We start from the raw sequence: 24,518 nt of genomic DNA, 5'->3' as shown, positions 1-24,518 counted from the left end.
GCTGCATGCCAGTTATTTCAGTGCTGACAATTGGGCTCTTGCAAGGTCACTTTCAAAAGCCCATAAACTTAATTAAGTTCTATTGTGAGCTTTGAAATGAAGAGTAAGTTGAAAAATGTTGGACTGCCAGAAATTTTGAACAGTTCCCAGTGCTGCAGCCAATGAAGGGAGAGGGGACAGGGCAGAACATGGTTATGATCCTTAGTTCCTGGCAAAATGACACAGAGATAGAGTAAAATCTCTTAAGTGACTTTCCAACTTTCTTTTGAACAGACTGTTCTCTCAAGTAGAGTTTTGAATGCCATCAGCTCAGTCACGTTTTTGGTGTTGTCATATAAGAGTAAGAAATTATCTCAGAATGTTTATTTAAAGTCAGTAAATTCATTCTGATTTAAACTCAGCGTGCTTTGTAACAGTGTGAGGAAAATACTTGATATAATATGATTATACTGTATTTCTGATTAATAAAATGACATAATTCACACAACTTCCTTCTGCACTGTCATCGGAACAGGCATGCAGGTCCTTTTCACCTGCATCTTTTCACCTGGCATCTTTTCACCTGCACAGGGCATGTGGGCTGCACTGGACGAGTCCGTTAGTGGGACCGTCTTTCTCCACCAGCTTTGCAGTCAGTCACCACTTTACACTGTTGGACTGGCATCCTTTATAAGCAACCCTCTGAATGTCCTGCCTTTCAAAAACCAACGGGAAGCTTATTTCAGATCAGCAACTCCAGTGACCCAGGACCAGCTCTTGATGGTCATGGTCCTGGGACTGGGGCTAGCTGGTGTGGTGGGGGAGCATCAAGGTGCAGGGGCTGAAAGGAAACCAAGGGCTCCAGCTGGGATGTGACATTTAGCTGCTGTGCATCCATGGAGTGTGCTTGGTGTCATGAGGGAAGATATTTACTTGTCTGAGGCAAAGCCAATCATAGACCTCCCCTAATTACCTTTATTCCCCATTTGTCCCAATATTGGTATGTCTGACAGTGTTGGCCAGGTTATCTTGGCCTTGTATCCATTGTTGATATGGTTGCTGGCATCAGGTTATGTGCATGAGAAGTACAGAGGTCACAGAAAGGGGTCCATCATTCGTAAGTGAGGCAGTGGTATCTCTGTAACTCTTGCTGCTAGCGGGAAAAGCAGCATGCTAAGTGATCAGATCCAGGTAAGCATGTGGATTTTAATTTGGACTGTTTCTGTGGGTGATTTGAGCACTCATTAAGAAATAGCTGCTCTTTTTTTGAGCTATAATCAGAATTAATCTTTAGCATGAGATTATTTTCTTTCTTTAAAGAAACACAGAAAGTCAGAGCACTTTTTTTGGATGACGAGCAGTTGTGAAACATCTATGTGTGTATGTAACTGCATCAGAGGGGGAAGGAGAGGGAGAGAGCTTTTCAATTGCAGCCTTTACTGTAAATTTCCCTTAATGTATTGGTAAATTTGAAAGAGATTACTTTAAGAGATTTTTGTAGGTGACCTCTTCCACGGAACAACGCATCTGGTGTGTTCTTAAAGTACCTCCTCTGAAATTGTGTTTGGTAATAAAATCATACAAATGTTCACATTGCCTCCTTTAAAAACATGAATAAATCACTTAAGTTGAAATCTAAAACCCAATTGGTCTAAACTACTGGAGTCATTTCTTCATTTTTAGGAGCTAAGCAGCGTTAGACTAATTCATGATAGTGAATTAAGGACTTTTTTTCACTTGCAGCCAATACTTTTAACTACTCCCTTGTATCTTTTTCCGTAGATTTATTGTTGCTAAGGGAAATTCTTTGAATCCTCTGAGAAATGTGGTATGTTCCCACACTAATGGAAACTACTGTATTCTTGTAGTATACAGTTTTCAAGGAACTCCTCATGCTGTGAGTTACATCATGAGTCATGAACGCTTTGGCTCTGGGAACGGGTGTTCTCCTAGTGACAGTGTAAACTCGCTGCTGTAAATATTGCATTTTTAAGGAAAATGAAGGAAAAAGCTCTTCAGCATCAACCTATACATTCCAGATTAGTTAATTGTAGTGCTGGATGGTAGGCTTTGAATTCAGTCTCTTCCTGAAGTAGTAGTACTTGATTTATTCTTGTTCTGTTGTAGTACAGTCTTACCAGTGGGTTTTAGCAATGTGATTTTATAGCTGTACAGCTGTTAGACAGTTATAGTAACAGTTGAATAGTATCCACATTGCATGGTATTACATATCTAAAACTGAATAGAAAATTGAGCTATTGAAGATTTGGGGACAAAGTGTGTGGAAAAGGAGGGCAGTCAATTTAGTACAGATCTTTCATGTATAATGTGCAAAGGAGATGATAAATATTACAATATTTAACAATGTTGAAGCATATTTTGAAAAAAAAAAAAAAGAAAGGATAAAATATCTCTGAAGTGTGTTGTGTTTTGTTGTCCATTCATCATTAACAAGAGACTTAATGGCACTGTAATAATTGTAGTTTAGGTTGAAATTTTCAAGACTTGCCAAATTTAATAATTTGTAAAATCCATAGATAATTCTTCATTTCCAGACAGTAAAACCTCTTCAGTGTTTCTTGCTGTCAGTCTTTAAAAACAGACTCAGAACATGCTCATAATTAACTGCTTAATGACCTCGCAAAGAGGTCAGATGTGTTCATCTCTCTTTTGCATCCCCCAGTGCATCCATGACTAGCAGAAGTGTCCCACCTGAGCTAGGTGTTGAGCTGATGCCAAGCCAATGGAGGCACAGAATAGCCTTCCTGTGGTCGGCAGGGGAAATGTTCTGCACTCAGTAAGCAACTGGGCCACGTTCTTGGATGCTGGGTGTTACAGAGATCACAGACTCACTGTGATTCAGTGAATCACATCAGTGTGGCCACTGAACATTTTAGGTTACAGCTTCTCCATGAAGCTTCTCCATATAGCTTCTCCATAGCTTCTCCATGAAGCTATGGAGAATAGCAAATGGTTAGAATCAAGGCTTAACTTTTAAGACTGGGGAAGACAACATAACCTTGGTCTGATCCCACACTCTTTGAGACAGCGACCAATTCCAGTTATGAGTTAGTTTAAGGGTGGAAAAATAGGTATACCAAAGCTCTAAGCTTTTCCTCCCTGCCTGTTAAGTGGTTGCAGTTTGGATTAGAGTAGTAACGTAAATGTAAAACTCAACTTTAGCAATCAGAAACAATGTCTCTTCCTTGCTAGCAGAAAACCACCTAGAAAGGAGCCAAGACTGTAGAGCAAAAACGCAAAAATAAAGTTGAATTACAAAATAACTAGCCATAGAAATAGAATTCTTATACGTTATTTATTGGCAGTTTTAAGGCCATTATCAATTTCTACTTCCACATTCATTTTCAGGGATACTTTGTACAGGTTTTTGTCACAGTTTATTTGAAGAATGCATTCAATAAAGATTAAACATAGAATGAACAGGTGTTATAATATTTTCTGATCATGGCCTTCAAGTTATTTACAACAATTTGTGCTACTTTTGCAATTCTGTGCCTAGGGTTATTTTATTCTTCCATTAATGCATTCTTAATCCTTTGAAGTGTGACTGAGTGGATCTGTTACATGAAGTGTAAAACTGAGACATTATCCAGAACATCCCGTAAGGAACGGGTTCCTATTTTAAAGGTACTCATGGCACTTTCATCCCTTGGAGGCAATGTTTGTTTTTTGTTACTGGTCCGGTATTATTAGGGAGCTGATCAGTTCTCTAACTAAATGGGCGCAACTTCTCTGCGCCGTTACTGCCAAATTCTGCTCTCTGTTTATGAGGTTTCTAGTTTTTAATTTGCATGAATAAACATCGTTTCATCTGTTTACAACTGTCAATTAGAACAGTTGAATGCTTTTGTTTTCACAGAACTGAGCAAATGCCGGTTATTGGTTATTCATGGGCATTTATCATGGCTAGAGGATGGGGTTTGGGACTGTTGACTGCATCCTCCAATTCCCCCCAAGTGAACTCCCCAGACAGTCAGCCCAGCCATGGGGTCTTAGGTGTCCAGTGGGAAAGCCTTCTGTCATGGATGGTCAATCCATGGTCAGAAAGGGGAGTCAGAACTTTAAATCTAATAATTTTGCAGAGTTCTTAGTTATTTCTGTGGTTCCCTGGGTGTGGGTACTCCTGACAAAATGTTAGTAAAGATCATCCATCTTTTCAACGTATCTCATCCTGATCAAAGATAACCTCCGGGTCTAGAAGCACTTTAGCTTCATATGTTTGTGAATGTCAGCTGAGGACTCTGTTGATCCAAAGGAGGGATGTGAGAAATAACTTCAACAAGACTGGTTTCTGGAATTTTTTAGAAGTAAAGTCAGCATATTAACAGGGGCTATATTTTTAGCCAGCATTGCTTCCTAGCAACAGACCATTTACTGTACTATGGGCTTAAAATGTATTAAATAATTTTGGCTTTCCTACTTTAACCTCTGTGGATTACAGTAATGCCTCAAGGCTCTTTTCCTGTGCTGTTCTACAGTCAAGGCCATATTGTACTTAACCCCAAATGCTGTTAAACTTTTTTTTTTTTTTTTTTTTTTTTTTAGCGTAAGGGTGATGATATTTTTTCTGCTACCTTCTTACTAAGCAACTAGCTAAGTAAATATTTTGGAACTCAGAGAGACTGCTATCCAAAAGCTGTCCTGATTTATGTTCAACACAATTTCAAAACATAAAAAAATAGCAAGTCATTCTGTAAAAGTTGTGAGTAAGAATGAAAGATATAATGAGAAAGGGGGTGGTTAACCTTTACATTTGATAATTTTTCAAATTGCGTAGTTATTTCTATGGGATAATGAAGGAATATATTTCTTCTAAAATTATTAATATTATTATTTTTAATATTGACTTTTTTCCTTCTAAATATTTCAGACTTATCACTGAGTGATTTTCACATTATGGTTTAATTTTGACTTTTATATTCAAGTTACCATATTGTTTTGCAGAATTAACTCTGTAAATAGCTTTGATTTTCATCTGTAACCAAAGTGCATATTATGCTGAAGGGAAGTTGGAAACCTCTCTCACTTGAGCAGCTTATTGTCTAAATAAAGACTGTACTGTTTAAAGAGGATAATTTGACTGAAGTATTTAAATGGTCTAGACCTGATAGTGCAAGAAGGCAAAGGTCATTAAAGTCATTTTCTCATTATCCTCTAGCCTTCTAAGTGTTGATTAAATCTGAAGAAAATCATCACCTCCAATGAGGAACCTGCTTTTCCATCACCACAGTGCAGCCACTGAGGTTAAAGCAAAAAATACATTCAATTTAAATGGATAGGAATGGCTATAGAACAAAGAAAACAATAATCCTTCACCAAGTTCAGGACAACGATGGGTATTCATTGTAGACTTCTCAAAGTAACTGAAAGTCTAGTCAAAGAATAGAATAGCCAAAGTATTTTGAAATGCTTTAATTACTGTAAAGTTCTAAAAGTATTTTGAAATGTTTAAATTTTGTATTTTATTGATTCTTTTTTAAAATGAGTATTTGAAAGATTTTGATATTTTCCAAATACACAAATACTTGGATATTTAAAATATTCTAAACTTCCAAAAATATTTTAAAATGCTTTTTACCATTTGAAAGAAATATACATTGATTTAGCCCCTGTAACTATAGTTCTGTCCCACTCAGCAATGAATTCACAAGGTACTAATCTCCGGAGGTTTAGGAGTTTTATGCTGTTGATTTATTGTCATCTTTTGACCTGGTTTATTTGCTAATGTAAACTTAATTTAAGAGACACATTTTAACATGAGCTTACTGGCAAATTATCTTAACTTGAATCAACTTATGATTTTGTTTGTTTGTTTCATTTATTAGATCTGAGCTAAGTATTTTTCCAGTATTCCTGAAAGTTATAACCTTCTCCTTTACCCTTTTAGAATTCCTATGTAAAATGTGAAGTACAAGTCTTTGGGCTAATTTTGTTGTTATTTATGCATGGGTAAAGAAAATCACAGCTGTCAGGCTTTGAGCACACCATGGAAGATGTTTATGCAAATCACAGAGTTATTTTGGATGCTTAATATTATTTTGCATATAATCAAACACTTCCATTTGAAAAACAGAGGTGCTGATGGAATGACTATTCACTCTAGTTGGTGAAGTCTTTTATTGTATATAAATAGGGTAAGCATAAAAGGTAAACATACTGCCTTATTACCACATCTCAGTTATTGCCTGGTAGAAATAAAAAGGATATTTCTGTCTTGTTTCTTTGTTTCAGGTGCTTTTCTGTTTGATTAACAATTAATATTAACTGTGGTAATGACTATGTAGTATGGAAGTTGAAACTGAGATCTCAGCTGTTGGGCAGATGGGAGATATGTTTAACTGTTACTGAGGAAAGGAAAATCAGCAGTGCATTCATGACCTAGTTCCAAATAAATGTATATTTCTGATGAGAGATTGTACAAATAGTATACAATCTTAATTCATAAATCTCTTAAAATTGAGTCCTGCATCAGATATCAATTTTTAAAATACTAATTTTGTAAGTGCATTTTTCATTTTGTACTTGCACTTCAGTAAAAGTAAACTGGAAAAAAATATTGTGTGTATTCCTGGTATTGTGCAATCTATTACGTAATGTTACAACACATTGATTTGGCCCCTGCTTCCAAAAATGAGTTATTCAAGTAGCTCTGATTAGGAATGATGGAGCATGATCATCAACATTGCTTTCTCAGTTTTCAGGCTGACAGAGCAGGTCCTTGAAATCCACTAGTTTGCTGTACTTTTCATGCAGCTACGTTATTTTTATTTTGTTCATCTTTGTCTCCATTTGGGTCTTGATATCTCACGTGTTTACGTCTTGTTTCAGTAGCTCACTCCTGTTTGTGTGTGCTCTGAAGCTGCCAGATGAACTCTGGCAGGGAAACGAGGCAGAGATATTCTGGGATCAAAATGTTAGGAGCTGAGCTCTTGTGTCAAGAGCAAGATATTTCTTTCCCATAAGAAATTTTGGAGTCTTGAAGGACAGAGCTTTCAGGGTTGAAACATTGGGTTTGAACTCTGTGTTCTTTCTGGGTCCTTTTCTGGATCTGGTGCTTCCCACCCATCCATCATGAGCAGGTGGTGCCCACCAGGCACTGCTGGGTGTGGATATAACCTGAAGGCAGTCAAGGAGGGCTGCTCAAAATTCAACCAGGAGCAGCGCTGTGATACTCCCCTTGTGTATTACTCTGAATACACAGCTCAGTGTAAATGTGCCCAGATTTAATCAATACCATTTAAGGAAAGGTTGGACATGGTGCTTAGGGACATGGTTTGGCAGGTGACATTGGTAGTAGGGTGATGGTTGGACCAGATAATCTTGGAAGTCTTTTCCAATCTTAATGATTCTATGATGGAAGATTATGCAGATCAGTACTCTAGTGTTGTCCCTGAATTTTGCTTTTTTTTTTTTTTTTTCAAAGTCAGGATAATTGAATCTAAAAATGCTGTATAATAAATGTTAGGATTATGCTAAGCTTGAAACATTCTGTAGTGTTTTCTATATTGTGCCAGAAAGATGTCAACCCATATAAAAGCTATAGTTACTTAATGTAAATTGTGTTGACTTTCCGATTTTCTCTTTTGTGTGTAATTTGACATAAGAAAAGATGAAATCATCAGATTTATTTCAAAACAAAAAGGAATAGAGAAATGAAGTGTCTATAATGATATGGTGATGGGCCATAGAGTGCTGAGCAAAAAAAACGGTTTGGAAAGTCTAAAGTTGTATTTTTCAGGTGCTATATTTTCAGAGAGATGTTTTAACTTCAGTTTTCCATAGGTTTGAAGAATCTAAACTGTGCCTTGTGCAGCTGGGACGCAGCCTGCCCAGGCTGGTGGCTGCTGTGTGCTGGGAGGGGCAGAGCTCCTTATCCTTCTGCTTGCTTCTGTCGCATACAAAATCCTGACATAAAGTGAGTTTATGCTGCTGACAGCACTTTGTGTTTTTATCCTTCCCAGTTACAAGGTGAATTCTAGCAAGATTGTAGTAAAAACATGTCTTTTAAATTTAATTTAGTAAATCTATATAGAGTACTCTGAATCATACATAAAAAATCTAGTAGTATTAAGATCCCAAGGATGAAACATCACCTTGAGTTTCACTGAAAAATAGCCTTGCCTGCTCCATTAAAATAACCTTCTTAATGCCCACTTCTTTCTCTGCTCTAAAGCATTTTCTTATTCTACTGCACACAACCTTGGCTTACCTGACCCCTCTCTAAGGATTTTGGTGAACTTCAGAAATGTTTGTAATGGGCAGTGTTTTATAATATGATATTATCATGCTGATGATATAGGAAGACCCCCATGTCCCCCAGTCTTTTAAGACTGTCTGATAAGATATGTTTTGTGGGGAGGAACGTGCAGAAGTTTTTCAGTGTTTCTATGTCAGTATAGTTAGTCAGATTGTGTTCTTTTGTCATTCTTGGTTCCTAACACTGTATTACTATTACAGCAGAACTTAGAAAATTATTTTTCAACTGAATGTAATTTATTTACCAAGATAAATTTTAAAAAATGTTGGTCAGTGGTGAATATGAAATAGTTGAATGCTCATCAGAATCTCTGTTGTTGCACATACACCTAAGCATTTGTTTGGAAATGAATCTGACTTGAAGAAAACTACATACTTAAATCTCCAGTTGACTTGGTAGTCATTGATTTTCCATACTAAAATTGTCTTCAAGGAAATGTGAGGGAGTATAGAGTGCTGGGAAGCAGTTACAAATTTTCTTATGCTGCTGTAATTCATTCTTCAAGGTTTTATATATTACTGCTTTGCTAATAAAAACAAGAAAAAATCATTGTGGTAGTCTCATAAGTGGAAGAGTTAAAAATAAGTTTTATCAAAAATACTAAGTCTGAGTACTTTACACAAGGCAAGAGACAACAGGTGAAAAAAAAAAAAAGTGAAATCAGAAAATAAGATGTAACAAAACCAGTGATCTTTAAATGGTACCAAGGTGTGCCAAGGAGACAACAATGAAAAAGAACAGAAGATAAAATGTCATGGCACTTAGACAATAAGGACAGGTGTATCCTGAAAAGTATAGTTATTGGTGTAATGCTCCTGGCTTCGATATCAGGCACAGCAGTGCCTCCTTTTAGCCCTGCTGGGCCCTCCCCATTTTGCAGAGATGCAGATGTGAAGAGGTAACAAGTGCACCAGGGCCAGCTCTTCTTGTACCACATGGATGTTAGGATGGTGCACTGGATCTCATGCAGAAGCTAATCCTGTTGAATTTTTACATGGCACAAGTGGGAAATCAGAGACTGAATTTAGAGTATGGGAATGATGATACTCTCCCCCGAGGCTGCAGCACTGCAGATGTCACTTTATTCCATGCAGGTTACAGAGCCAGTACAGCAAGGAGCTGAACTTGGATATACTGGTAAAAGTGGTCTCAATTTAGTAGAGAAGACGTATTTGTTTGCAGGATCTGGTTTTATTTATATCATAAAGCTTAGTTTCCTGTGCTAAACCCTCAGCTTTATATCCAGGGTTAGAGATAATGAGCCCTAAGTGCAGCTCAGGCAAGGAGGTGCAAAATGGCCCTAAGCCATCAGCCTCGGGACAATGACGTGACCTAATCTCAACTTTCCCCAGCTCTGCTCCAGCAGCCAGTGGGATGCTCAGTGCATCTCTTCTCCCTATGTTCCCCTGCCCTTGCTAGCCACTTTTCTGAGAGCCAGAAGGCAAATACTGCTGAAACAGCTGCTCTGTTCTAGCTGAGCCAGGGTATCATTTTTATGCAGTCCCAAGACGTTAAACAAAATCATTACTTTTATCTTAAGCATTAGTTTGTATGCTTTCTGTCTGATACTCCCCTCCCCAATGTTGTGCTTGCATTTTATAATTTGTGATGCATTTTGTAAACATACAACAAATGAGTGAAGATGCTGCCCTTGCAAAGACTGGGTTATTTTGGAATAAATGCTGAAACATAAAGGCCAAAATACTCATCTTTTTGACTTCTTTCTCAAAAAAAGATATTGTTACTATTTGTATGTTGTAATACAAGCACAGTCAAGTGGAAAAGGCATGGAAAATAAATCACAGCACTAGACAAACTGATTCAGTGACATTGAAATGCCTTTTCTAGAATTATCCAGCTTACTTGGGAGTGTTTCAAGGAATAACCTTCTGGCGTGGCAGAATACAGTACAGGGATTAGACAGGGCTTGCTTGGTGGGCCAGATTCTGCCCTGTGTTAATTAGGATTGTGTGAGCATAAGTGAAGACAAGAACTGTGCCACCAATTGCTGTGTTATTTTTGATCTGTGTGGTGTGTTTGGGACATTATTTTTACCTGTTAGGAGTGGTATCATACCCGGGAAGGGAAGGAAATGGAAGGGAAGATAATCAGATGATGCGTTCACAAAATTGTTTTACTAAGTCACAGTTTCAGGTTAGTTTACAGAAATATAGTGTATATTTAGAACCCTGCTTTCCAGAGAAATGTGTTTGATTTTGACTTTGTCTAAGAAATGCTGCAATGATATCCTGTGAGCAGGACTTGGAGTTTTGAAGGTTTTTGAAAAGATCCTTATACCATGATAGGATGCTTTTACAGAGATTTTGCAGAAAAGCAAGAAGGCTCCTAAGAAAGACACACAATCAAAAATAGTTGTTCAGCCTCTGGGGTAGGCTACCTGATCTAACAACCATCCCTGCTTGGGGTGGGAGGAAGGGAATAGAAAGTCAGAGCTAGACTTTTGGATTCGACTCCCAAGGTGCAAGCGGAATAACATGAGACAAAGTTAAGATGGACAAGCTTGACCCCAGAATGTTAGCATGGGGCTTTGCACACCTCCCAAATTGCTACTGAACAGTGTCAGAATAAAATACTCAGACACAGCTTTTTGACTTTTGAATCAGTCCAAATGTAGAATGCAGTATGCAGCACACTGCCTTGCACTTTGAGAGGCTGGAAGAAATCGGAGCTCATTAAATAACTTTAATACTGTTATTTTCAATAATGTGCTTTTGATCTGGGCGTCTTTGCTATTTTTAAGAAATCAGATCAAAAGTTCAAGTGCTAAGAGGTACTATAATTGTGATAAGCTTCTAACATCATGAACTCAACTTTTGGAAGTGTCGCTAAAAGGATTAATGCAACTGAGCTAGTGGTGTTCGGTGGGAGCTACCAAATAGCTTATTTAAAGGAGAATCTAGGACATAGAAGAAATGCATTTAAATTATTTTATGAAAAAATAAAAGAATATATGAACTATATTTTACACATTTCATTTCTACCTGAAGAAACGTTGCCCTTCCGTGCTGTTGGCAAACGGTGTGTGGATGGGAGTGAGGAAGAGAAATGCACCCAGCCCTGCCACTGAGCTAATGAGTGGCAGATCATTTGGAGAGCAAACTGCTAATTTCCTGCTGATTTCCTGAAGTTTGTTGTGCGAATGATTGGGCCAGTTTTTAAAAAATTCATAATTCCATTTTGTAATTGTCTGGTTGGCAAGTATGTATCAAACATAACCAGGTTTAAAAAGCAAAAGCTATTGCTTGTAAAAACAAGCTTATTTTGTGTTGATATTGCGATCTGAAACAATTAATTTCAAGTTATTTTCATCATTATTATTCATTTCTTTACTGAAAAAAGGTGATATGAAAAGACTTGAAGCCAGATGTGTGTACTATTTTCAGCCATAGTTCTGCAAATGCATTAGATATAGTCCATGGAATTACAGAATAATTTATGAGTTAGGTTATACCGGTTTCCTTGTGTAGACAGTTGGAGAAATTTAATGATTAGCTATGCTTGCTCTGTTAATGTTTATATTTTTTCCTTTTATTTTTTTTGTACTCTATATGTAATTCTGTGTTTATTCTAAACATTTAATATTGTTATTCATAAGAATTCCCATTTTATGTCTGTCTTTATGGTATTTTTAAATAGTTTTTCTACTGGGAAAAAAAGAAAAAATGAGGACCTTTAAAATCAGTCCTATGATTAAAGTGCAGGATTAGGCTGTATGTTTAAAAGTGGCAAATACACCGTAAATGACTAACTTTGATAATTTTTGCCAGCCGCCCATGCACCCTGAGATCATCAAGGAAGGTGCTGGCAGCTGTTTGTGTTAAGAGGGGATGGCATTTATGTCTCTTGTTAAATCCTTGATTGACGCAAACTGCCTAAATCTCTTTAGGAAGAAACAAGCACTGCGAGGCATGTTGGGATGGGTGGGCAGGAGACTTCTCTCATACACAGAGCAGTGCCAGGACAAATGTGTGTCGTGTGTTGCCTGCATTTATCTGAGGTGTTTTGCTGAAGGAGATGGCTGAGGAGTTGCAGTCAACCCCCTGTAGACTGCCTTGGCCATTGAAGCTGGATGGCTTGTGCAAGGGAGTAAGCTCTGGCTCTAAAGGATTTCTTAAAATGTGATTGTAACTGAATTTGCTTGCACAGTAAGATAAGGAGTAAGTTGTAAAAATAACAACTCAAATGGAAAGTTATTTTTTCTGATCTCTGTAGGAATTTCCTTCGATGGATCAATGATCCCAGCAAATTTGTTGTTTCTGAATGGCATTGCAGCATTATGCTGTCTTTATGTAAGCTGACCGTGTGCAAAGGGGAAAAACTGAAATCATATTTCTCAACAGCAAGAGTATCTTTCTGTTTCTGTTTAAAAATAATGGGTCATGACCCAAAGTGATACCTGGCTTTTGTCACTCTTTTGTGCATCCTTCCTCACTGAGGGATGTGCTTGCCAGCTTAGCAATCTGTCACCAAGGGGAGAAGATGGCTCCGAACACCCCCATCAGAAGGGACCTGTCACAAAGATGCTGCAAAGCAGATGTAAAACAAAAATGTTAGAGGTGCAGCAGCTTCCAAATGACCTGACTTTTCCAAGTATTTAAATGTTTTATATTCTCCATTGCAAATTAGTTATTTTTTTGTCTGGGTTTATCTAATTGATTTACTACTGAAGTAATTTCACAAGTAGCTAGTCTGTCTTTACTGGACAGAATTTCATAAGAAAACAAGGATTAAGATATATATTAAAGTGAATTATGTTGCCTGAAAGATCTCTGGAAAGGTTTCAGATATTTAAAAGAAAAGGTCTGGTACTGTCAGTTAATGCTTCTCCTTTCTCTTTGGTTAGTTTCTTACTGCCTGGGTGTTTTGAGAAAGTAGGATTTGGAGCTGAGGTTTCCTTGCAGGGTTTTGTTTGTCTGGCTGGCTTTTGTGGAGTACCGGTATAGGAAAATAATAAGAAAAAGTAAAACACTACTGGAAGGAAAATAAAATTAATTAGGAAAAAAAAATTCAAAATACAGTGAGAGCAGCAAGAGATGCAGAGGGGGAAGAGAATGATGACATGAGTGAGTGACAGAAGATGGAAGCAGAGAGAAGACAGAGAAAGGAATTAATCCAGAGTTGAAGGTGAGCTGTTAAACCATCTTGAGTAACAGCTGCTACTGAAAACAGGTGACATTAAAAATAAGCAGTTGCCATTTTAATCAGATGTAATCTGAATGATCTAATTCTTAAAAAAAAGCATTTGACTTATAGATATTTGTTTGAGATGATGTGGTAGAGAACTTAATGTTTTGAGATGTACCAAACTGAAATTTGGGATTCTAAAAGTCGGATACCACTGAATAGTAGTTCTAGAGAAGGAAAAAATCTGTAACTCAGGGCTCACCATTGTCAGACACCATAAAACTGTGAACTTCTGCTTTCCTGAGCTGCCAGTAACATATGCAGAGTGCATGGAAAACAACACTGAACAACACAAACGAGTGCTTCACATTTGATTTCTATCTACTATCAATGATAGAAAATATAACTCAAAATTCAAAACCAATATTTAGATATGTATTTATTTAGTTAAATTCTCAGTAGGTATTCCCAGCCATGTACTGAAGATGTCTTTGATGTCTACTGAAATGAAAAAGTTGAATTCCCTCTTTCTTTCCCATCCAGGAGCTGGAAAAAGGGGGTCCCTCCTACCCCTCCTGCCTCAGCTTGGAGGCAGGCAGAGGGTTTTGGATGGGCAGGAGGGTACAGAGCATGCCGCAGCCTCACAAAGGCTCAGGGATGCAGAGTGCTGTGATTTTCAGACTTTTCTGTGTCTCTCTCAAGCCTATGACCTTTCTCCAAAAAGAATAAATGTAGAAGATAGCTGCTAGCTATCTATATATTTTTTTTCTATATATTTTTCTTTTTGCTTAGTCCTTTATTTCAGATTTAAAAATGCTTCTGTAGGGAAATGTGCTCTTTTAAATACCCTTGTGTTTTACTTTATTCTCTTTTCTTCCTTAATCCCTTTCCCTTCTTTTATTTCTGTTACACAAGTAGCCTAATTGCATTTAGAATTCACAGCATTTCTTTCTTAGAGAGTACACCTCTATACATCAGAAGTAAAACCTGGAATATCTCCTTTGTACTAGAAATAGCAAATGGGAATTATGTGTTTGTTGTTTGTGTTTGTTTGTTTTTTCTTTTTCTAGAAGCTTCTTTCTAGCAGCCTCTAGTCTAAATATTGCCCAGCAATCCTGTGGCATTCACCAGATCTGGGACACAAAATCATTCTCTTAATTCCCGCCTCTGATTACTTTCTGCTTCTGACCGTGCTCTGGAGCTGATGCACGCAGATTTAGTAGGTTTGATTTGCTGCACCACTGAAACCTTTTATCGGCCAAGAATAATAAAATAAAATTAAACAACAACAACAACAAGCCTGTTCTCTCAGGAAATTGCAGACTGAGAGCAGCCCTGTGTGTTGAGGGGTGCAGTTACCTGCTTTGCAGGTCCAGTGGTGGCCAGCAGCTTCCCCTCCAGAAGAAAGCATGGTCATCTGGGAGCCTCAAAACTTGAAATCCTGTCCAGGTGAATCAAAGGCAATGTATGTCTTTATCGGTATTATAATATAGTCATCTGAATATTGACTGTGTTTACAAGGGGAATGAACTGTGTGTGGAAAGGTGCGCAGAAGGGAAAGAGTGACTGGCATGGGTCAGTGTCAGAAGAGGTTCATGGAAATAACACCAGTTGCAATGAGATAAGTGTTCCTTTTTTTGTTTGTTTGTTTTGTGTCTGTTTGTTTTTGTGTAAGATGCCTGCAAGTGTAGTGGGTGTGTGTGGTAACCCAGGCCTTAAACCACCATCACCTGCATTAAACTAACCAGGCATTTAAACATCAGTGCTGTGTCCGGCACAGTTTGGTTTTCTAAATCTCTTTTCACACACTTTACCAAAGCTTTATTGAATTAATTAACTGAACTGAGTTACGGTGGAAAGAGAAGAAGATTCAGAAGGAAAACCCTGGGAATAGCAGCAGTGCTCAGATCAGAGTGAAGGTTTCCCAGGCCGTGAGAGTGGTGTGAGGTGCTCAGTGCACGGCTGCTGGCCTCCCCTGCCTGCTTGGGGCCCCACTGGCTGTCAGAGATGGGGGGCAGTCTCTGAGGAGAAGGCGGGGAGGTTCAGCAGGAAGGCAGGTGTCTGGGCTGATGCTGTGCAGTGCCAGCTGGAAGGATAGCTCTAGACGAGCAGGTGAGGTTATAAAATGAAAATACTCCAGTTGGCTTAGGATCGATGGTGAAACGATTGTCTGAGTGCACCTTAAAATATATTTGTGGCCATAAATGGGGCTTTGCTTTGCCTTCAGGAGTTGCTGAAGCTGTCTGGCACTCAGGCTGCTTCTGTCCTTGGGAGAAGAGGAGCGTCAGGGGGTTCCTGGCACAGCTCGACCATTGTTGAGTTGTCAGAGTGGTCCCTGGTGTGTGTTTGGCCTGGACTACCCTGCAGTCTTCCAGACAGCTCTTTGGCATCGTCTGTGAGGCAGCACAGGCTAGGTAGTATTTCTGCGAGGCGGTTTGGCTTCAGCCGTCCTCTTCTGAAGGGGAAGAACATTAGTTTAATACCATGGACTTTGCAACTCCAAGCCAGTTGGCTTTGGTTTGGGAGAATTGTTCAGTCACATTGGATTTTATGGGTCTCCAGCACGAGGAGTCAAAAGTAGTGTCCTATACTGTAGTCACTGATTTATCTTCTGGGGCCTTGGAATTGTGCTGCTGACTGCTAGGAGTGGACTAGGAGCTGAAGGAGCCAGGATAAAAAGTCCTGGTCTTCCTCCAGCCCTTGGAGGTCCCCCCATGTTCATTGAGAAAGTGTGGCTGGTTTTGCCCTTCTATAAATGACAGGCATTTGCATGGCTGAGATTACATTTTAGCAATCACTTGTAAGTCATGTTGTGCTTGATAATTTACAGCAGCAGCTTTTTTCCTGTGTAATTTTCTTAGTTTACTCTATAGCTACTCTGAAATGCATTACCTAATATTCCACTGTGTTTAAAAAAATAAGACTCTTTTGGTTATATTGTTTTCCATATTCTTCTGCTTTTGAAAAATAGTACTTTCTGCAGATATGTTGTGTACTGAAAGTGAAACTTTTCAAACAAAATACCAAAATTGGCTATACAACAATGTTTAATAGGAAGTGCAGTGTCTACTATTACTTCTGGTTACAGGCAAAATCAGGTTTAAAAGCAGGGTATGTCATGTCCTTGGCTCTTGGAGAATATTAAGGAAGTAATCATGGGAAATAAATGGACTGAATTATATTAGGAGGGAAAATAAAATAACACTATCAGCTGAAGTCTCTATTTGCAGAGAGAATGTAACCTTCTGGGCAGCTCCTGCTGTTGTGGGCTGTCCCTCTGCAGCTTGGTTCGTGGTGGAAAGCACTGTTTACTGCTCCAGGGAAAACTCCTTCCCATAACCTGGTACTTGACACGACTACCATTTGTATTGACCTATGTAGTTTAATGGAAGTGCATACTAGTTCCTTGAATGTCCTTTTTTGTTTGTTTGTTTTTGCCCTCCTGTGTACAGTCATCTAAAGGGATTGCTCTAACACAACAAAAGGTGGCTTGTGGCTTTTTATTTTACCAGAGGGACAGGTAAGTCAGTCCTTGATCACAAAACCAGAACCAGAGTTAAAAAGGAAAACATAAAAGCAATGGAAAGGAAACTTTAAGTATATTTAACACCAGCCTCCTTTCTTGGAATTCATTCAAGATTTTGCAGAGGCATCTCAGTCCTGAAGCCTTAGGGGCAGCTTAACACTGCTGTATATCCTGGGAGCTAAGTTTCAAATTAGACTTTAAGCTAACTTTGAAAGCTGGAAAACTCCTTTTCTGTGCTTCTCCTTTTTTTTTTTTTTCCTTTTCTTTTTCCCACTCATCTGTTAATTTAGCATTTGACATAAAATAAGCTCTACCAAGTTAGACAAAGGATTTACCTTGCAGTTTCCAACAGTAGCCAGTTGCAGAAATACAGAGAAATAAACGCACAAAGCAAGCATCTAGTGATGCCCTTCCACAATACGGTTTGTTCCCCATGAAATGTGGCAGAACTGGAATGGTGGTACTATTAAGTTAGGTACTACTAAAGGTTTATTTCATGTGTATTCAGTGGTTGTCTATGCATTTGTATTGCAAGAACATGTTCGCCTGCTTTTTGGGTTTTTGTCATTTACTCAATTTACTGTTATTTACTCAAGAGGAATACAGTTTCTGAACTTTCACTGCAGATGGTTGTGATGCCTCAAGGTCTTTTCCTGTGCTGTTCTGTGGGACTGATCAAAATGCAACAGTAAGGACACTTCTGCCTTGAGGAGTTTATCTGCATCTGAATTCTGTTTTACCCATTGATTACCACCTTTATTCTACTGTAAAAAAGCTTTCTTCTGATTGCGACACTTTGAAGATTGTTACAGTGCTGTGAAATCACTTATCAGAAGAAGTATTCTCTGTACCTACTGAATTTCTGGTTCCTCATTCATTTCCTTTCCTCTCATGCAAAGACTGTGATAAACTGTGCAAAAGAGGGATTTCAGCACCCTAAATGGCAGCTTTAACAACTTTCCCTTGATCCTATGTCAGTTTGAGGACTTGGCTATCCTGAGACAGAGGAGGTGCAATTTGTTCAACTGAAAGATGCTTCTGATCTTGTTTTCATATAAAATTTGCTATGCAGCAGAGGAGAAAACTGCAGGAAAGTCCTGACAATCTGGATAGAAGTGGTCATGTTGAAAGTGAGGAACATATTGTGCATGTCTTACAAAGATGTCAGGCCTTGTAGGGGGGTCTCTCACAGCTATCAATTACTCTGATGCAGTAGTAAATGGGAAAAAAAAAAAGTAAAATGTAAAATTACCCCTTCATCTTCCTGTGCTGGTGCATTGTGAAGATAAATTCTTTTTGAAGATATATAAAATGCTAGTGATGAGCATCTCACAAAATTCAAAGAACAAGTTAATAATACAGTCTTCAGAGCAATAAAAGAGGCCTAGGGCCCAAACACTGAGGAGAGCAAAGAGAGGAAAAAAATATATATATATATATATATATATATGTATAAAGTAGCAGTTCAGTAAACATTCTCTGCACTGAAAAGTTTAGGAGCTGTTTGGAAATCAAAATATGATTAGGTAGGACAAGAGAATTCAATTAAAGCTGACCAAATGCTTAATTGCTTTATTTTGCAGTCTCGCTAATCTTCTTTCAAAGTTAGCTCTGTGTATAATATATTTTAGCTTAACCTTGGTATGAATGTGTTTTTTGTCATTCTTTTCTTACTTTAAAATGGAAAAAAAATAATCATGAGACTGTTTATTATTATTAAAATGAATGTTATTTGTTGTTGTTGTTTTTCTGTGTTACTTTCTGTTTTCTTGATCCTATTTATATGCCTTAATTGGCAAGTAATTGCTTTCCTAATCCAGATAAGTAGTGTTGAGCTGTGAACTGCAAAGTCACAGCCTTTTAGATTGATATGTGGAGACTCTGCTGTTGTTGGAGCAGTGTCTGAGAAGGATCATTGAATATTCTGAACTGCCAGATGAATTAGCTATAACTCCTATCGGTATAGAAAGATAATCTCAGATATCTGTGGGCTGTAGCATTCCGTGATAAATGTTTCTTTAACAGAGAATGTGAAATACCAGAAATAGAAGGAAATAGATAGGAGTGTGAATAATCCACTCTTATTGCATTGATAAAAGTTTTAAAAATAATTTAGAAATAATTTATCTTTAGTCACTTTAATGAATTGTTGTACTCTTTTATTCTCAATACGCTCTCAGAAGATGTAATCTGAAGACTGTTCTCGGATTCACAGTAACCAGTGCATATTACTGGATAGTAGTTCTGACTCACCTAACTATCCAGCAAGACTAAGTCAACAATACTTTTCTGCAATAGGAATACTGAATTCTTCAGAAGGACCTAGTGGTAATCTTGTTAATATTTTATTGTTTGTGCAGTTACCATGATTCATATAGATATCCTTGTGTGATATTTTTATTGTTGGTAGAAAAAAAAAAAAGTAGCAACTTAACAAGAAATTATAATTGCTCTTCACTTGGGGGAAAAGTACGATTAAGAAGAAAGATTATACCAGTTCACCATGCTTCTTCATTACATTTAGCTGAACTGTCTATTTTAGGAGGAATTTTCACTGATTTATAGCAATCCCTTCCAACTTCACTGTGGAGTTGCACAGAAAAATACACATTTATTTGCATATTCACAATCGCGTAACGTGGACTATGCTATGGTAGTTTAGCTTTTATACCTTAGCATTAGGTTGCCCCTGAGGAAGACCACAGATTAGTCTAGAATTTGTACAGTACAGGGAATAACGTAGGAGAAGGGTACTGACCTTGGACCTTTTCCCTCCCAGTAGTTCCAGAAGTAGCAATAATGATCTGCTGTGTTTTTTATCCCCTGTGCAGAGATGGACATGAATTTGCTGAGCACAGAAATAGAAAAATACACTGGAATACATTAAAGATATAGAAGACTGCATTATTTGTTTCATTATTTTCTGGGAGAATATGTACTATATGTTCAGTTGAACCGAATTGTGTATCAGTTCTACTTTTCTGAAACACCTGCTTCTGTTAAACAGAAATGAATTTATACATGCAGAAATTGTGTCTGTTTGAAATTGTGTAGTAGAAACAGGCCCCAGATGTTACAGTTATGTAAGGGCCTAATCTAAAGCCAAGCAAAGAGCGCCTCGTAAGCTTCATGTCATGCCAATAAGAATGTTTTGGAGAGAATTAACATCAAAGGATATATCAGTGAGCTGACATTGTCCATAGCTATTGTAAGTGTAAAATCCAAATGTGTGCATGGATGATGTACCTTTATTCACTGTGTTTGGAGTTAAATTTATACTTTAGGGGGCGAAATGTGACATAAATTAGCTTTAATACAAAAATGCTTCATTTAGATTTTAAGTACAACTGTCTGTTTCTTAAAGCCTTTTTTTTTTTTTGTATATACTTTGGTAAATGTTACACAAGTGTTTACTTGAGTTAAGTGGGGGTAGATATTTATTTATGTTTTGAGTTTGAGATACTCATTTTGAAACAGAACTCTTTTGTACTTTAAAACTGAAAGAACATTCCATTGCATAGCTATTGCTATGAATTGCAAAATAGAAATTAAACTCGCAAGGGAAGTTAGGCCCTTGGTGGGTTATCTCATAATATTTCACAGTAAGGTTTGGTGCCAGAGGCTGGTCAGGAAAGGGAACGGCTTAGGCAGTACATAACTTATACCCTTACTTAATTTACACAGTACTTAACTATGTATGGGGTCTTCATGTTAAAGAGTTGGTTGAGGAATCTCAAAAACATGAATTTATCTTTTGAGGGATTGTGCAAGACTGGTGAGGTACCCAATGACTGAATAAAAGCAATTTTGGTCTCTCAGATAACTGAAGCAAAATAAGTTTTGGGGAGCGCCTTATTACTTGGGCAGATAATGACAGGACAAGAGGGTATGGTTTTAAACTACAAGAGGGGAGGTTCAGATTAGAGGTTAGGAGGAAATTCTTCACTCAGAGGGTGGTGAGGCACTGGCACAGGCTGCCCAGAGAAGCTGTGGATGCCCCGTCCCTGGAGGTGTTCAAGGCCAGGCTGGATGGGGCTTTGGGCAACCTGGTCTGGTGGGAGGTGTCCCTGCCCATGGCAGGGCGTTGGAACTGGGTGGTCGTTCCAACCCAAGCCATTCCATGCATCTATGATTCTATGAAATACAATTTCTGCTTTTAAAATTGGAAGAAAAGGAGAAACAGAAGGATCCACATGAATATATCAGATTTAGACATGTGGATTGACAAGTTACCAGGCTTTATCTAGTCATGCATTTTTCCATCAGCAAATGCCAGATAACATAATCCTTAATGAGGCAGTATTACAATAAATTCTCTTAATTTGTTTGCCATATGCTAAGAGTGCCCACATGTCCACATATAGATCAGTTGATGATGAGAAAAATTACTCATATTTCTAAAGTTTTATTACTTCTGAGATATTGCCTATTGTGATCTCTAGCAACTCATTATCTGGTTTGTCAACAAGAACTTTTTTAGATAGGCATCCATTTTCAGCTTGGGATGGAAAAAGACAGAGTCCAAATACATCATTTTATCAATTAAAGAAGTAAAATAAAAATACTACAATAAAATAAAATCAGACATCCACTAATGAGTTTTTTTTAGACTGAGTATTTAGGCTTTCAGTGCTTCTACTGACTCGTTTGGACTATAGTCCAAACATATAGTAAAATTTCATAACGTTCTATTTAAAATTGATTGAAACTTCTGATAAAAACACTGTGTAAATATAGAATATTAATATTTATTGTTAAAGCTACTTCTCTTCTCCATGAGTGCCATACAGGACTAAAGAATAAAGGAAAATAGTAGTCATTGGATGAATTGTGTCCCTATTCTATTAATAAAGACCTTACATTTTTCTGTAAGTGACTGAAGATCACTCACTTTTGTTCTAAGGCACATTAATTAATTTGTCGGGAAATGCACAGCACACAGCTTTTAATAGACACGGTACTTCTCAGGTGACAATTCACCCTCTTGGGCAAGAAAGGGCAGAAGTCAGATGGCATTTTTCCACTCTAGTTTTGTGACAATCTGTTGCTCAGAAGTTTTGTTTAAAAAATAAATTAAAAAAAAAAAGTATTTCCTATTCTATGTCTAGAAGATTTAGGGAGATTTTGAAACTTTATGATCAGTACCAGGGAATTTCCCTGTTACTGTGTCTGCAACTTAAGTCATCCTTTTACTATGTTTTCTAGTACAAAGTTCTTTTGTTTCAATATTGTGATGCCGAAATTTGCCATATTGACAGCCTGGTCTTGAAAGCTTGGTTTTGGTATTCTGTAAAATCTGCTGAAGGACAGAAAGTACACCTCTGGAATCAGGGCTGCCCTGTACTAAACGTGATATTCCAGCTGGGACTACGATTGTGTATTCAGAACAGTTCTGATTGGCCCCAAGGTATTTGTGTCCCACAGCATGCCTTAAACTCTTTAAGGATGTTGATTTTGCCAAAAAGCTAGCTCAGTAATTGTACTGGAAAAAAAAAAAAAACAAAAACAAAAACAAAAAAAACCCACAACTTTATTAATATAGTATTGCATCAGAAATTGCTATACTTCTCACAGCCTTCTAAAATTGTAGCTTGGACTTTTCTGTTTGCTTCCTCTGAAAAACAGTAGTGGTTTCAACATTTCCAGTTTAATAATGCAGCCTAGGATGCCTCCTGGAAGTCAAATTAAATTATACAAGCACTTGTTGATCTTCTGTGTAATTTATTTGTTATATTTTCCTGAATCCATTTCATGTAAATAGAAGTATCTATTTCATGAGAAATAAATCTTTGGCTATCATATATATATGATAGGTTTCTGCTGATTTAATTCTACTGTTTTAATTTAATTTGCCATCTCAACATCTAAGATGAATATTGGCATCTGAAATTGTGCTAAGGTTTTAACAATCCTGCATTCCCAGACTCCACCTTCCAAAAAAAAAAAAAAAAAAACCCACAAATGAGTAATCATGTATAAACTAAAAACCAGCTCTAGCTAGAATTGTAGAATTGTTCTCTGAGCTAGAATTGTTAAGAATGTGGTATGCAGTCGTTGTAAATAAAAAATAAATAAATCACATGTACAGTTATTTTTGTTGGGGGAAAGAAAAGAGGATAACTTTATATTGACCTTGGTACACCTTAGAAGTGACAGTATAAAAATATGTGTAGAAACCAATTAATATAAATGGAAACCACTCTGAAGTCTTTATTTATATATATATAAATATATAACATATAATACATATATAATGTGTTGATTCTTGTAGTGAGAGAAGTAGGTGTCCCTCTCCAACTACCTTAGACTTTACAGAGTCTACTTACAAAGTCAGTATTATGGGTTTGGCATATGGAAATACAAAATGTTTTCAGCTCTCACGGACCAGTTTTGACTTGATGAGACTTTGCTTCACGTATTAAAAGCCTGTCTCCAGGTACAATCAGAAGAGATTTCCTGGCTCACTGAGCAGCTGGAGCCCTCCGAAAATGGTTGTGCTTCTTGCTACTCTCAGGAGTCGCTGCCTTGTCATTTATTTCTTGGTGGTAGCAGGGGCAGAAAGCTGGCTCCCTGCTGTTCTTTGTTCATACCTGTTGCTCCCTGTACCTTATTCCTCTTTGCTACACCTTCGGAAACCTCTGATCAAATGCATACATTTATTCTTCTTTCTTCTTATTTACCCTATACTCTTAATTTAAGCCGGTTGACCCTAATCCTGCAAACTCTTAAACGTATTAGGGGCCGATAATGGCATGCATAGGAGTTTTCCTGACACTGAGTGGACCAGCTAATGCATGGAAGTACCAGAATACCGATGTGGCAATTTTTTATTTTATTTTTTTTTTTAGAATGGTGGCTTTTATAAGCAACCATGGTTGAGGTTCATTAGAATGTATCATCTGACTAATTGTAGTCAAGCTTAATTTTCCTTTTACTTGGGAGATTTCCCACCTGACTTGAGATTTCCAACCTGACATACCAGTGCCTAACATCTCTGTTCAGAAAGGGGAAAAAAAGTAAAAACAAATCCATATCCACAAACATAAAGAAATCTGATTATCTGTTTTTCACATTCAGACACTTCTCTGTGATTTGTTTATTACTGCATAGCTAGTTGTTGGACGCTAACAGGAGGCCATGTGCGCTGCAAGGCATGCATCTGAGATTAATAAAATGTTGTATTACTCCAGTAAGTGTGCAGGCTTCTTTCCTAAGTCGTCAGACGTTGCTGGGAGCACAGAGCCCTCCCACTCCTACTTGTTAATTGATGGTGACGGGTTCTCTGCTGAGCTGTAACCTAACATAGGAACTGAATCAGATCAACAGCTGAGCGAAATCTCCAGCAAACAGTATCACTTCATATAGGCAAAAGCTTGGCATTTTAAACCAGGCCTTAGGACGAGAAGAAACTCAAATGTTGGTTAATGCAGGCTGATTTGCTGAAGTTTTTGCCAGCGTGCTGCTCTGTTTTGGAGATTTCGCTCCTGGAGGAAGCGTTGCTGCTGCTGGAAGGGCTGGCCCACTTGGAGCAAGCCTGACATGCTCGACAGACGCCTGATGGCTCCTCAAGCTAAGCATGTTACGCCGGGG

General features: G+C 37.8%; 1 protein-coding gene across 15 annotated transcripts in view; it reads left to right on the top strand.

Moving 5' to 3' along the window:
• Nucleotides 1-24,518, top strand: part of CACNB2 (calcium voltage-gated channel auxiliary subunit beta 2) — a 243,706-nt gene that overhangs the window by 101,923 nt on the left and 117,265 nt on the right. For 6 of the 15 annotated variants that reach the window (XM_080578272.1, XM_080578273.1, XM_080578271.1 and 3 more), the window contains one exon: nt 1-24,518. This exon is cut by the window's left edge. The exons of the other annotated variants lie outside the window; for them this stretch is intronic. In XM_080578272.1, the coding sequence (XP_080434398.1) occupies nt 24,468-24,518 (51 nt within the window). In that variant the 5' untranslated portion in view covers nt 1-24,467. 15 annotated transcript variants of the gene reach the window in all.

This window comes from Anser brachyrhynchus, assembly GCF_964034855.1.
Source record: "Anser brachyrhynchus genome assembly, chromosome: 2".
In the NCBI taxonomy this organism is placed as follows: Eukaryota; Metazoa; Chordata; class Aves; order Anseriformes; family Anatidae; genus Anser; species Anser brachyrhynchus.
The sequence above is the reverse complement of the archived record's forward strand: the minus strand, read 5'-3'. Positions and strand labels throughout refer to the sequence as shown.